The sequence below is a fragment of the Fulmarus glacialis genome, unplaced genomic scaffold (assembly GCF_000690835.1).
Source record: "Fulmarus glacialis isolate BGI_N327 unplaced genomic scaffold, ASM69083v1 scaffold24524, whole genome shotgun sequence".
Classification (NCBI taxonomy): domain Eukaryota; kingdom Metazoa; phylum Chordata; class Aves; order Procellariiformes; family Procellariidae; genus Fulmarus; species Fulmarus glacialis.
This window is the reverse complement of record NW_009210235.1, coordinates 17,230-32,461: the sequence shown is the minus strand read 5'-3', so window position 1 is coordinate 32,461 and position 15,232 is coordinate 17,230. Positions and strand designations below refer to the sequence as shown.

Sequence of the window (15,232 nt, the reverse complement as noted above, 5' to 3'; positions counted from 1 at the left end):
GGCCACAACCAGGGCCAGCACCCACCTGCTCATCAAGGCCGGCCTCGGGCGTGGAGCAACGGGTGTCCTCGCTGGACAGAAGCCGCATGGAGTCACGGGAGAGGGGGGTGAGGGGGGCAGAGAGCAGTTCGGGGCTGATGGGGCTGCGCGGTGAGTGGGTGTGGGACAGCTCCGAATGGAAGTGGCAGTTGCCCACGTCAGGGGATGCCGGCTGGGGAGTCGAGGGGTTCCCCAGCTGGGGGGTCGTCCGTCCGTCTGTCGATCTGTAAGACCTGAGATAGGAACACATTGGAGAACCTGGTTTCAGTCCCAGCTGCGCTTCCACCGACACAGGGGCCCAGGCCACTCACTGATGCCACCGCTTCCACCGCCCCCTCCTCGGGAGCAGGCGTACGATGGGGAACGCCGCGGGGATTTGGTGCGCACACAAGCAGGGAATGCCGCAGCCCAGAGGTTAAACTTATCCAGGCTCATCTTTGTCCCATCTCCACTGTCTCAATGCGGCTTTGCAACACTGACGCTGCTCTCCTAAGGTTACGTGTCCCACACATCTCCTACGCTGCTAGTGCTGCATAAATACCACGACGAGAAGCCACCCTATGAAATCAGACACTTCAAAATCGGTTTCTCCAACTGTTTCCACCATCCACATGCCATGTGACACCAGGCAGTTCAAGAACCAAGCGTAGTGAATCAGTAATGCTGAAAATGCAGCCAGTTCAACAGTTGGGCGTAGGAGGAGCACTGTGAAACCCCTAGACTTCAGAAGATTTAAAACAAGAATTAAGAAAGTTTGAGCACCTACACAGATTCCCAGATAAAACACGCCCAGGCTGCAACCAGAGAAACCTAACTGGAGTCCCCACATCTGTGTGCAACTCTTCAAGACGAGCTGCAACAGCAAGTGGCAATCAAGGATTGCCAAGGATCAGATTCCAAAATCTACCTCGGCCAAAATGTTCATCAGAACATACAAACCCAGCCCCAGTTAGACTAATAAAACAGCTACACCTGCAGCAAGCCAGACAGAGTCAACGTGCTGAGTCAAGATGCAATTTAAGAGCTGCTACAGGAAAAAACCAAACCAATCTGTTACATACATGAGGCAGGAAGACCACAAGACGCTCAGCAGATCTGCTGGAGCAGGTCACAAGGAGAATGACATTTAAGGGAAACTAAGCGAGTTCACCCCAGTGTTTACTGGTTATTACCTGGCCCAGGTACTCCACAGGCAAGGAGCAAGGTACTGGCTGAATCACACCAGCAAGAAGTTATCAGGCCATGAGGGGCTCCAACCACCTCTAAAGAAAGACTAAAGTAGCTGCAGAGAACAATCCCTGCATCAGCCCAGGCTGCGAACTGAGGGACCGAGCAAGGATCCTGCTGAGGAGGAGCTCGGGATGTGGCAACTGCCAAGCTGAACTCGGCCAAGTCACTCTCAGCACAAACGCAGCAGACCACGTCCTGGGTTGCGCTGAGGAACGTGGCCAGCGGAGCAGGGATACTTACATCCCCATCTCTCCCTGCTGGGGAGCTGCACTGGGAATACTGGCCCCAGCTCTGGGGGAGTCTCCATCCTTGGAAGCATTCACGCCATGGCCAGACAAAGCCATGGCCAACCTGGTCTTCTGCTGGCAGCAATCCTGCAGGAGGGCTGGACTAGAGACCTCTGGAAGTCCTTTCCCATCAGCATTTCTAAACCTATGAGATGAAGTTTGAATTCACCTCAGTGACCAAGCCAGGACCTCAACACAGCACCTTTCACCAACGTCCTCACAAGAGGGTCTTTAGAGAAACAAAGTTATGGTGAAGTGCTATCAGCTGTGAGAAACTGGCTGAAGAAGTTTGCAAAGAAACACAAAAATGTCCCACGCTCCACCAGCACTGGGAAATGCAGCTGCAGATTAAACGAGGCAGCAGCAGCACAAATGGAATTTGACAAATGCTACCTTTGCATTTGCAGAAGTTCTTGCAGAAACAATCTTGCACGATCGCAGACACCCGACAGGGCTAAACTGAAACCACAACCAGACGAAGACGACCGGGTGCATGTTTGCATGCAGTTGTAGTTCAGCACTCATCTCTGCCCAAGTGCAGAGTGGTTCAAAACCAAACAAAGCATCGGAAATCAAATGGAGAAGAGCGAATCTCTTCTTATGCAGGTTTATGGTGAGATCAACAGCTGGAAACCGTGTGCGGTTTTAGACGCCCACTCACAAAAAGACACTGCAGAAAGGGAATCAAGTGTCAAGCGACCAAAGGGAGGGAAGGACACGTATATAAATGGAACAGAGAATTGCATTGCTGAAGCAATCGAGCAGAGATGCGACAGCCAGAGTAACACTGAGAACAACCACTGTTCCTTGTTCTTGCATGAAGGATGCCTAGCTCAGGTCTCTTGTTTTCCTCTGGATTCCCAAGCTGGTGCACCAGCCTCCACACTTCTAGAGCGGTGAAAATGCTTGAGAAAGCAGAATCCAAACAGACGGTGCAAGAGTTGGCTGGCTGCAACTTAACTTTACCCCAACCTAAGCAAGACTACACCCCACTCCTACAAGGGCTCCTCAAGCTGCTCTTGTGGATGGCGATCAAACTTTCCAATACCAGCACAAGCTTTTAACCATTTTCATGGATCAGCCAATCTAATAAAGCTGCTCCCAAGAGCATCCCACTCTGTTGGGAACGACACCTTGGCCAAGAGAAACCCACTGCACCCTCTTTGCATCCCAATGCTGCTGGTGCACTGGGGCAGCCCCTGCCAGCACCGTGGCGGTGCCGAGGAACCGTGCCGGCAGGCGTACCTGCTGCCCCGCCGCTGCGGGGGCATGCTCGTGCTCCAAAGCCACCGGGCCCGCTCCATCTCTTCACACTTGCCATGCCGAGCACCGAAGGCCGAATCAGACAAGTCCTCGATCTGGAAAGGGAACAGTACAGGGCTCGGTCAGAGCTTTCCTAGATTAAACACACATCTACGTGGAGTTTTTCCAGCTATAGCATGAATCTGGAGGGAGGCAAATGGTTCAGTGAGTGCAACAGCACCTTATTAAACTGAGTCTGCATTGCTTAGGAAGAGATTAAGAACTAAAAACCAAAGGAAAGCCACTTATCCCAGAATGGAAGTGTTCACACAGAGGTTTAAGGAAATACCATCATTATCAGTTTAGCTAAAATAATAACTATAGCGGTGTGAGTGGTCACAGTTTCTTGATTAGACTATTCCATAAAAAGATTGCTGCCCAGAGAGGTCTCCTGACAGCCATTAGACCTCAGATTCAGCTGTACCCAGCCAGTCAATCCAACTTCTGCCTTTCCTGAAAAGGAACTGACACCAGGCTGGTTTCTACAAGGCTAATTGTGCCATTTTTGTTGCAAAAAAGGAAGAGACTCCGCACCTCCCTGCTGAGATCCCTGTGTCCACTCCCTTCCGGCATCCTCTGTGGACACTGTTCAGCTGCTACCAACCCCATCCCGCGCTAACTCGGAAATAACACTCTTCTTACCTCCTCATTGTCTTCATCAGGGTTTGCTTTCAGAGCACTGATATCCACTTCACGCCAGCTGCAACACACAACATCAGAGGGCAGTCAATCACAGGCACAGCCAAGCACAGCAGCGCATGCCCTGCATGCACTAACACTGTCTTTTGGGAAAGAAAAAGTACAAGCCTGCCACAATGAGCAACATACTTAGGCTCAGTTTTAAGCCAAGTGGCCACATTTGTCTACCAAAGTCCCTCCTGTGCTATCAGACAACGGTTTCTCCCCCTCCCCTATCAGCCTGCTCCATTTTGAGCACAGCTTTTTGCAGTGGGTTTGCACCCACTGAGTGCAACTCTGGGGGACAGGCAGGACATGTCCTCCCATGTTGGAAGGAATGGAGAGTGAGGCTACCAGTGTCCTCCTGCTGCAGCCCTTCCCTCCTGCCTCCTTGCCCAGCTCCTGGCGCTGGTCTGGCAGCGTGGGTGAAGCCTGCCAAGGGCAGAGGAAGCAGAGCAGATGCTGCAGCATCTCCTCCTCTTCCTCTGGCTCAGCAACAGGCTCCCTCCCTGCCCCGCTCTGAACAGGGCCTGGGAAGAGCATGTAGGACCAGGAGGAAGAAAGAGGTAAGTTGGGAAAGAGACCTGGAGAACTGGGAGAGAAAAGGACTGGAAACTGGGCAGTTTGCATGAAGAAGCTGCACCAGTGCTGCAGCAAGTCGGCACACTCCCACGGAGCACTCAGGTGTGAAAACCAGCAACTGATCTCATCCATGGTGTTGATCCAAGAACATCCAAACAAGGGCTGACAGCTCACCTCCTTGCACTCAGCTTGGGCAGAGAAAACTTCTGATTCCTACCACGTCCCAGGCATGGGAGTGCATCTCCTGGCCGGTGGGACCCAAGGCAGTGGCCCTCCTGCTCTGCAACGTTAACCCAGCCCAGGCACCCACCACCCAGCCCGGACACGTGCAGAGCTGGGAAACCACCAGGACCTTTGACTCAACACACTCAGCAGCAGGACAGAGGACAACCAGGATGACTTTAGATTGCACAGAGAGACCTGAGCAAGGCAGCTAGCTTTCATGCACGAGGGACACTCAAACAACATGTTCCCTAACTCAGCAAGTCTGCATCAATGATATGATCAGAAGTTTTCCAGACCTTCTCCTACTTTCAAGAAGAAGAAAGCCCCTTTCCTCCCCAGGAAAGTTGCACAGCCTGGGATGTGACAACCCCGCTGGAACCGGGGATCAGGCACATACCTGGGTGTGAGGATCTCTTTGTACTGCAGTTTCTCCACACGAGTCGTTGCAGCGACGGACATCGGGATGACAATGTTGTTAATATCGAATGAACTTTCGCCTCTCCTCCTCCTTGGCTGCTGTAACACGAAGACAAGAACCACGTGAGAAAGGGTTGTAGGTTTTGTCACGGTAAGTCGTTGATGGAAAAAGGACGTGGCCTCATATGAAATGGCCTCGTATGACCTATGGAGACTCCAGAACCAACAGCAATTTGCATCAGAATGGAGTTCACCTACTGCTTGCTGGAACGTCCTCTTCCCAACCAAAAATCCTTAGTTTGTAGGGTACAAACAAGGGCAAGGGCTGCAGTGGTCCTGCAGGTGCTGAAGCAAGGTGAGCAAGGGCTGCTGAGCTCCAGCCACCATCTCCACACTGGCACCAGCCGCTGCACAGGCGGGTGGATCAGGAGATTGATCCGGCTGATAAACTGACACAGCAAGAAGGAAAGTCTCCCATATAATCCAATTCCCTACTGCCAACGTAAAGAAAGCAGTGAGACCATCAGGAAAGAGGGAAGAATGATCCTGTTTGGAAACAGCCCCACTGCTCATGTCCCTGCAGGGGTGTGGACCCGCCACAGGTGACACTGTGACAGAGGAGGAATGTGAAACAGTCAGACAGAAGTTCATCTCAGGTTATGACAGCTGTACGAAGAGCCTAACAGCTTCCATCTGTATCGTGCTTTTGACTGGAATAGATTTTCTAAGACAGAAATAAGCTCCACACTTATCTATTTAAACCTGGTTGAACGCTGGGTGCTCTCCTACCATCTGTCTATCCAAAAACCTCCCCCAAACCTGTGACAGCAGCAACTGCCGATACAGCGACATGAATCCTCATGGATCAGCTTGATACGGAAACGGCCCACCTTCCTAACAGACTCATCTGCAATTTACCATGTTCTCTGCCTCCTTTGATCCCTGCGGCTTTTAGCATAGAAACACGCGGGAACCCAACTGCCAGGGACCTGCCACAGCCAAATCCCGGAACTCGCGTGAAGCTGGATGAGGACGGAGTGCGTTGGCAATTATTGCCACGGCAGCAAGGAAATCCCAACGTGTCACTGCCAACAGTGAGGCTTGACCCACCCGCCAGGGAGCACATGCAAACCTGCGCCAGACTGCGATGCTTGAACCCAGGACGCGGACCGTTGAGCCCAGAGATCAGACCGCAGCGCCCGCAATGCTCTTGCGGGACTTGGCGGCTGAAGGGAAGACACTTCATCCAGCTTTTCTGAACGAGCTTGTGAAAGAGCAGCAGAAAAAGCAGCAAGAGAAGACCAAGACATGCGTGCGAAGCACAAGGAAATGTCATCTTGACACACTAGAGCTGCTGAGAAGAGCTGTCCTCTTCTCCAAAACACCTAGCGCATTCAAGCCAAACTACCACTGCTTGTTGGGTTCTTCAGTCACTCCGTGCCGTTACAGGGTGTGTCACTGATGTCACAGCTGCGAACTGGGTTCCGCAGTGAAGGAACCCAGCCAGGACCTGGCAGTCCCAGAGCAACAAGCTTGGAGCAAGGACGAGGGCACACAAGGTTGAGCTGGAAGTGGTGCCCTCAGCTCTGCCATGGACAGATGCCTCTTAACCACCCTGGTTTCACTACCAGGGTTTGAGGAGATCTGCTCCGTTATCCCTGGGTCACAAATTACCACTCAGGCTGTGGCACTAACTGGACTGGCCAGACAGAGGCCAGGTTCTTCACTGGGACACTTAAGAGTTCAGCAGAATTCAGCCCTTTAATCAAGGGCTTCTGTTGATGTGGGTCAGGCACTGGGAGGATGGATGATGTGTGGCGGAGGAGCTGTGTCATCGATCTGTCCCAGAGCACAGCGGGAGGGAGTTATGGTCCTGCTCACTGACAGCTTTTAGACACAGCTTCGCAAAGGTCCCAAATCCTGTCATCCTTTAGCATTTTGGGAGGCTGAGCGTGTCTCAGAAGACAGTATGAATTAAGCAACTGCTGAAGCTTGCGAATAGGTGAAAGTTAAGGTCTCAACCACCACTGTTGTACCACTGCCCTGTGACTCAGCCCCAACCCCGTTTACAGCCCCGTGCCACCCAGGCCATGAAGGGAAAACTACCTCAGTGGAAGCACCATTGTACCAGCAGCAGCACACTGCTGCTGCTCAGCTCTTCTACTCCTCTTTCTGGCATCCCCAGACAACTTCAAAAACCAAAACCCGAACCTGGATCAAAGCCAGGGGACTACTGAGAACAGGAACATTTACCAGCAGTTTCTGAGCTGACAGAGAACCTGTAATTGCAGCTGACTGGCTCTCTGCACAACCAACGTCAATCCAGGAACCCCAGCAGACCCAAAGTCAGAGTAAAAAAGAGGGCCAGCAACTCTACCACCAGCTGAACCAATGGGTCCAGCATGGTAAGAGAAATAATAAGCACTCTCAAGCCTAAGACGCCTGAACTGCTCAAAAGCTGAGACCCCCATGGTGGAGCTGAGCTCAGAAACCTCTCCAGAAAGGCACTAGGTACTTACGGCTGTGCTGGAGGTGCCCTGTGAACTCGTGCTGGCAGGAGCGGAGCCTTCCGAGGAGGTGGACAGTTGCCGTGCTATAGGGCTGTGAGGTGTGGGGGTTGCAGCTGCTGACAAGTAGCTTGGGCCACCGACGTCTGTGTGATGCTTTAACACTACACAAGGAGGGTGGGAGAAAATGAAGAATGACATCAGCAAAAAAAAAAAAAAAACAAAGTGGGGTGATGGTGGATAGAAAAGGACCATGTGCACCAGAAATGGCCAGTGCTGAGGAGCACTTTGCATGAAAGAGAAGCACCTTCTGATGGCGGCTGCCAGCTTGAGAGGCCCTGGGGGAAGAAGCAGTTAGAGCACACGAGGCATTGCTGCGGTGGCGACAAGGCCCAGAAGCAGTGCGTTCCCCCTTCTTCGAGGCTGAAGGGGGAGAGAGGCTGGATATGCAGCAAAGCCCAAGCTCCCCCCGAGAGACCTGGCCGTGGGAGCCTACCTTCACTCCTCTCAGATGAGCAGTCTCGCAATCGCTTTTTGTCATAGGCAGGAGGCTGGACAAGCGAGCGCTCTGGCGCTCTCTCGGCCTTGGACACGGCCATAAAATCGTCTAAAGGCGGCCTGTGTGCCTTGTCTGGTTGGATTTTTTGATGTGAGCGCTCTGAGGAGGGGAACAGAGAAAGAGCTATGAAACGCCTGTTTTCACCTCTCTTTCTGTTGGCACAGGAGACTCGGGCAGAGTTTACCAGCTCCATAAATCCAGACAGGTCGGGCTCAACACCATCAGGGCGCTGGAGAGATGTGCTCAGAGCAGAATGAGCTGTAGTACGGCCCGTGCCAGCATGAGCACAGCCTCAGACTGAGCAAGAAGAGGTCCCTACAGACTGAGACCAGCCTGAACTTCACAACCTGCACACATTTCACCTTCAGCCCTGGCCTGCAATACCATGGCCTCATCCCCAAGAGCTTAATTTGAAGGGTATCCTCCTCTCTCCTCCCAGATTGCACGGCTGTCGGGTACAAGACTGGGCAATGTTTCTGGACGCGGTGGAGGCAGGGAGGACACTTACTGGCTGCAGTGAAGAACGAATTCACCAGCTTGTGGCGGTCCTTGCGAGCAGGGTCAGACAGGCTGCTGGTAGGCATGGGGGCTCTGTGCTTGAGCGAGAGCTTTTTGGGAGGTTTCATTTTCTCGTAGGGTTTGTTCTGCCACTGAGATTTCAACATGCTCTGGAAGTGCAGGCTCGTCGGCACATCTGCAGAGGGACACGAAACACAGCATTCAAATTAACTAAATTATGCACCAGAAAGCTGCGGTACCATAATCCTCTCCCAGTCCCCCAGTAAGAACAGCCCCCCACAAACATACAGGCATTGACTGTAAAACCCAGGCTTGCCTACGCCTTCCTCACGTTCAGGGAGGACCTGCAATGTTAGGACCCAACATTTCTAATCTGAAGCTCTTTGAGAGAAGCACATTCCTATGGTATTCACAGCCCAAGTATATCCTGGCAGAAGAATGAAGCCTTTGTCAGAAAAACCATGCGTCTTTACCACTGAAGGTATCCCATGTACTGCCACGCTCAGTTCTGCTATCTCAGATCTGACTTCCAAGAATCTGAGATATCTCAGCACATCAAATCTACAGAGGTACGGGCTGGAAGAGAGAATTTCAGCTTAAATCCTCGATTTCAAGTCAAGCCAAAAGCCAACCAAGTACTGTATGACGTTAATCCACCCGATGTGGCACCTCGATCATCTAAGGAAAGTTGTGAGCACACTTCACAGGCTCAAAGAGCAGAAGTACTGCTGCTTGCCGGGAGCTCCCCAGGCAGGGGCCAGGTCATGCAACCATCTGCAAGCAGGCAAACTCACGGGTAATTATCTGGGTAATTGATGCATTTCGAGCCTGAAGTTTCTGTGCATACCACAGATCACGGTAATCCATAGTACCTGTCCCTATTTAACCCTGCCGTCTCACAACGAGCACAAGTACGCTGTACTGCTGTGAAATTCGGCAGACACTAGTTTTGCTCACATTCCTCAAGCTTCGTTTCTCCCAAATCCCACACAGACGTGCACTCCTGACCTTAGCTGAAACACAGAACACGAATGAGATTATTCAATGTATTTCTTGTGCAGATAGGCTAAGGTAGACTATAAAAAACATTAACTGGAGTAGTAAACTACTCTAGCCTCAGGAGTCCCACAAATAAGCCTTCCTTTCATACTCATAGCTTCAAACTTCAGATTTGATCACCAAATACTGCTGCCTAAGTCTCCTCCAAGAGCCAGCTGTCTTTTATATGCCTGAGGGCCAAAATCCTAGTTCAGAAAAGCATTACAACCTTTAGGGTTAACAGGAGAACTACTGAGACATGAATTTATCTTCTCCAACTACATCCATAAGATCATTATACACCAGCATTTGTGGTTTGACATGCCACCCATCTGCTCTCCTCCCCCAGTACAGACCAGCAGACCGTTGCCAGCAGGACACGCAGCCCGATGCAAACTCACACTGCCACAACTAGGAGTTAAAAGCATTAAAATGAGCATCAGTAGTACAAACAGCCCTCCCCCACATCTCTCAAGCTCACATGACATTTTCACAGGGACTTTGAAGCAACCCTGAGCAGAGATGAACCTTCCCAGGCTCTGCACAAGGAATAAAGCTCCCCACTCTGCGCCTGCAGAGGGGACGTGGAGGCAATTAGGAGCTGCCGTGGGATTTAGAAACTGCATCTAGATAATCTCAGAGGGCACGTGGCAGAAATTCAAGCCTTGTGGGTAGTCTCAGCGGCTGATATCTGAACCCCTCCCCAATATTTCCCCACCAATTCCAGGGACTGGAAAGCCCCAGCAGATCCAGGCAGGCAAACAGGATGGAGAGAGCCGGCAGAGCACGGGCTGGAGTCGGCTGTTATTAATAAGGGGAACTTGACTCTCAGGAAAAAGCCAGGACAGCTGCATTTCAAGTACCTTCATGGCTAAAGCTCTGGTTTAGCCCCATCCATGTGCTAGGGAAGGGCTATCACAGTGCGATGGCAGCTCTTTGGCCACCACTACTGGTTTGTGGAGACGTGTCCCAAAGAACAGAGAGGGGCCAAGCCAGTCCTTTAAGGACGTTGCCAGCGAGGCTGCAACACCACTGTGTTGGAGTGGTCTGACTTTGGGAAAATGGCCTCCTCTCTGTTAATTTTTTGCTTTCTCCTGAAAATTCATCCCATCCCAGCAGCCCACATATCTGTGGAAGGATGGGACAGGTCAGAGGGAGGGGGAAAACGCAAGACAAAACACTGTCAGCAGAAAATGAGTTATTTGCTGGTTTGCCACTGCCCTGCTGTCAGCACTGGTTGCACCAGAGTCCGTGCAGCAAGTGTCACCGTCACTCCTCCTCGGCCGAGCGGTGCAGGCCTCCCGGGGACCGGCAGATGGCAACCACACTGAGCCCGAGAGCCCCGGCTCTCATCCTCCCCACCAAGGTTATTACATCATCTGAAAATTCCCAGCGAGAAATCAGATGAACCAGAAAAAAAAACCTGAAAGGAAGGGGACAAAGCGCTTATGAAGCGCAAGTGCAACGGGTTAAAAGCCGCGATGTGGGTGCCCCGCTTGCCAGAAGAATAAATGATCTTTTTCCTCCTGCGGCGCCTGGCAATTTTGCCCTTGGCAAACTGCACCGGAGATCCCTGGCTGCTGGCACCGGAGGAGCCCCAGAGAGACAGGCTCAAAGTGAAAGTCAGCACATGCTCACAGCTCTAAGGCCAGGCTCCATCTAACTACCTCACAAGCTCCTCCAGAAAGTCTTAATGAGCCTCTGCCCATCGGCCCAGACAGTTGGCTTTCAAGGTGAGCCTCCGGAATAATCATGGGGAGCACCAACAGCAACCTGGACTAATAGTCACAGGCAGGGAGACACCCCGATGCAGACTAAAAACGTCAGGCAGAGAGATTTCCCTACCTGAACACGCTACCTGGCTTTATGTTTGGATAGAAAAGTATCCCCAAAAAGCAACCCTAGCAAAACTACATTAAGCATTAGTGAATAATCAAAGTTAATCTGCGGGAGGGAGGGGGGAATGGGTATTCTGTATAGGTGTTTTAAGCTTTACACCATATAGTTTTAAAACCAGAGTTTTTAATCTCATGCAGCCAGAACGGATCTTTTACCATGTGTGCTGGCTGCAGCTGACCCTAAGAAATGGAAAGTGAATACTGGACGAGGTAATTTGCCTGCTGGCCACGCTGCAACAGTACACAACAGGTCTTCTCACCGCTTCCTAGGATATTAGATTTTAACACTATAGACAGAGGATTGCAAGTGCTGTGACATCAGGAAATAAATTTCTGCTTCAGGATTTCAGTGCATTCAGTTCTTTTAGCATTCCTTAACAGAGATGTTTCTTTGGAAGGGTGGGGATTTAGTTTTTAAAAATAGCACCAATTTACTATTTTAGTCTGTTTTAAATATAGTGCTAGTGAAAGATGCCAGATTAATTGTTCCCAGACACTCCATGCGTTTCCTACTATTGCACAAAGCCTGTGCAAAACTGGAATTTAAACCCAAACACACACATTAGCCCCGTGTCTTAACCTGGACCAACCACTTTATATCCTCATGAGAAGCAGGGACACACACCTTCCTCCCAGCATTACCAGTGGTGTTCTCCACCTCAAGCAGCCACACACTCCTACCAAGGAAAGGAACCGCTATGATCTATTTACTGCCTGTCTCTCCTGATAAGAGTACCAGTTCCTATCATTTGTCGTCCTGTATTTTGTGATCAGAGGAAAAAGACGACAGATGGGACGCCAATCTCATGCAAGCCAATAGTTTTTGGTCAAAGAACAGGCTTGTATTTAATTTGGCAGCTTAGGAAGCAAAAGACTCTGGAAACCACTTCTTTTCCCTTGGGAAAAGTCCCTACACATGAAATCTGTGAATACCCCACAGTCAGGGTTGGTTAGTTATTCCTCTTAATGATGATTAACCCTGATACTGTAACACAGGGAAACGAGTGTCTTAACGGGAACATCCCTTCTTACTGTGCCCTCTGAACCACAGAAGATCATTTACAATTCCTTACAAGGTCAAAAAAATTTCCTGTGACTTAAACCAATCCACAAATAATTTTATAGAGATGAACAAACTCTGCGGAAGCAAGTATTTCTCTAGCGGTTTATAGCAACAAAGACACCAGCCTAAGACCCGGGTCCCAGTACAGACTCCCAGACACCACTCAGTTTCCCCACCCCAAGGGGGGCTCCAGGCCAGGCTCCCACAGCAAACAGGTTTATAGCGGAGCAGACTTCAGGTGTAACGCTTTCACGAACCCTTCTGCTCCAGTAAATGCTCTGCTCCTAAAAATACTTGCAGATGAACAAGCTTGGTCATACTCAAGCAGATCTGCACTTCCTCTGGAAGCCCAGGATGGAGGAGCAGGCTCCGGAGCACGCCCAAGCATCCCTTGTAACCCGACTCAGGACCCAGTTTGACAATACCCCTGGCAGCTCCGTGGGTGCTGTGCTTACCATCTGGGAATGATAGGACAGGATGAATACATGAGTCCAGTTGGGAGAGGCGCTCCAGCAAAGGGGCATCATACTGGATTTCCACAGTCGTCGAGCTTCGAGTGCCACACAGAGCACACGAAGGGTTCACATCACAGCTACATCGCACCAGGCTATTACGATGGACCTGGTAAGGGGAGAGAGAATAGTGTCAACATATCAAAGGTCAACATGTCTAAGGGCTCTCTTCACAAATTCCCCTTGGACAGCTCATAAAAAACATCCTAAAGGCTGATTTTTTTTTTTTTAATACCTTGTATAAAACCTGTTCATTTAGTCTCGACTCACAAAAGGATACTTTCACTTTGCATAAACACAACTGAAAACTACTACTCACCAGCACAGATAGTTTAACATCTACTAAATTTGACTAAAAGTGTTTAATTTTATCTAGGTTGAAACCTCATTTATAAAAACCATGAGGCAGCACAATTCAGTTGTCAGAGAGGAAAAAAAGCCTTTTTGAGATCAGATGGATCAGAGAGCCATCACTATATGCCAAGAGCTGACACTTACAGGGACATCTTTACAGAGTGAAAAAGGGTGTTTTTCAACCTCGTTTCCTAAACCAGGACAGACTTTCAATTCACAGATTTGTAGACTTTATATAGTCTTTTATTCACTTGTATGAAACCACTGCAAGCAGAGGCACAACTGGATGTAAATCCCACACAGAGACAGCAACCTATGATTCCCTGTCAAAATGGAAGGATGTATCAAACCAGATCCTGCAGAAGTCTGTTCTGAGTCCAGTATTATTCAAATAATTTCCATTAATGACTTGAATGGTGGAAGAGAGAATACCCTTAAGCCTTAGCAAATAACACTAGAACTGGGAAGGGCTGCAAGCACCTTGAAGGAAAGAGCTGGAATCCCACTCATGGTTACAAATTAAGAGAAACGATCTAATATAAATCAAATATAATTCACTGAGGGCAAATTCAACAAGCGGACGCTTCAGTGACCAGTGAAGAAGAGGAAGAGGTAACTGAGCAGCAGTTCTGCCCAGAGGATCTGGTGGTTATGGATCAGAAAATGAGCATGAATCAGCAGTGTCATACCATTACTGAGAATTAACACCCCACGGGGCTTTATAAACAGGATGGCTGTGCAAGATCCATGAGGTAATCCTGCCACTCTGCTCGGCATTGCTAACACGTGAGCTGGAGGGCTGCACCCAGTTTTGGGCACATATTTCAAGAAATGTGTGTAGCAAACGGAGAGGAAAACAACAAAAAAAATTACAAGATCCAAAAAAATACGTCCTATGTGCAAAAACAGAAAGACCCGTGGCGTGTTTAGTGTAGAGCTGACCACATTAAGAATTACCACATCAACTTTCACACTTCAGGGAGAGCTTCTGAAGTACGAGGACTTGGACTACTGGTAATGACTTTAAATGGCAGCCAAGGCAGGTTGTATTAGAAAGTTTGGTTTGCTTGGTTTTGCTGTCCGAAAAACAAGACTAGCTAAGCACTCAAATAGCTTGCCTAAGGAGGTTTAGACAAACCGTCTGGCATGGTATGAGGATAAAGCAGTCTGATCTGGGGCATGGGGATGCTGTGGGTGACTGCAGGAGATCCCTTCTCGTCCTGTTTCACAAGACCAGTCCCGTTTGCAACCCACTGCAGGCTACAGACCCACTCAACCTTTAAGCCTATTTTCTTTCCTACAGGACATCTCCTGACTTAAAAATTTCAAGTGATGTTGTATTCAGATTTTGTAAAACACTAGGCACAGTTATGGACGACCTCCATTGAAACAGTGAGCTCTTCGGTTGTAATTTCTGGTCACAGCAATCCACAATGACGTGGTGCTAGATGGGCCAGCACGGTCAACTGAACATAGTATTTCTGGACCATGACCTAGCCATCACTAGCTTTCTCTCACATAACTGGAGGAGTCCACACAAATCCTCTGCTATCTGGCACATCTTTTATCCTTTGGAACTGCTCTTCTGAACCATCTCTGGTTATCAAATATATTTGATGAATATAGTCAAAAACTAACGCAGAATTAACAGATGCTTCTTCAAACACCGAGTGCTCAAGTCAGCATCACCTATGGGATAGTTTATAAACTTCCGAATCACTGAAGATCTTGCAAGCAGTCACTGCACGGCTCTACCAGAAATACCCCAGATAAAACTGCCAATGAGTGATCAGTTAAAGCTAATCCAGCTGAGTGAGAATCGATTTTGCTCAAAAAAATGTTGCTTTTTGAACTTCTCTTTAAAACTCCAGTGCCCGCAGAGTGAAAACCCCCGAACCCTTGTGGTAAAGTTTGACTTGAAACACTTGGACTCAAAGGTACGTGGATTTTTGCCATCTATGATTCTGCAATCATGAGAGCTGCAGGCACAAAGAAGGTCCTTATTCCCTCAATTTCTAACTA

The 15,232-nt window shown here is 49.6% G+C and overlaps 1 protein-coding gene across 1 annotated transcript in view; it reads right to left on the bottom strand.

Moving 5' to 3' along the window:
- Window positions 1-15,232, bottom strand: part of KANSL1 (KAT8 regulatory NSL complex subunit 1) — a gene marked incomplete at its 5' end in the record, with an annotated part of 29,024 nt that overhangs the window by 691 nt on the left and 13,101 nt on the right. Inside the window, 8 exons of the mRNA XM_009577118.1 lie at window positions 26-272; window positions 2,802-2,914; window positions 3,501-3,558; window positions 4,741-4,859; window positions 7,280-7,431; window positions 7,764-7,925; window positions 8,335-8,520; window positions 12,800-12,965. Of these exons, the coding sequence (XP_009575413.1) occupies window positions 26-272; window positions 2,802-2,914; window positions 3,501-3,558; window positions 4,741-4,859; window positions 7,280-7,431; window positions 7,764-7,925; window positions 8,335-8,520; window positions 12,800-12,965 (1,203 nt within the window). The remainder of the gene's footprint in view (window positions 1-25; window positions 273-2,801; window positions 2,915-3,500; window positions 3,559-4,740; window positions 4,860-7,279; window positions 7,432-7,763; window positions 7,926-8,334; window positions 8,521-12,799; window positions 12,966-15,232) is intronic.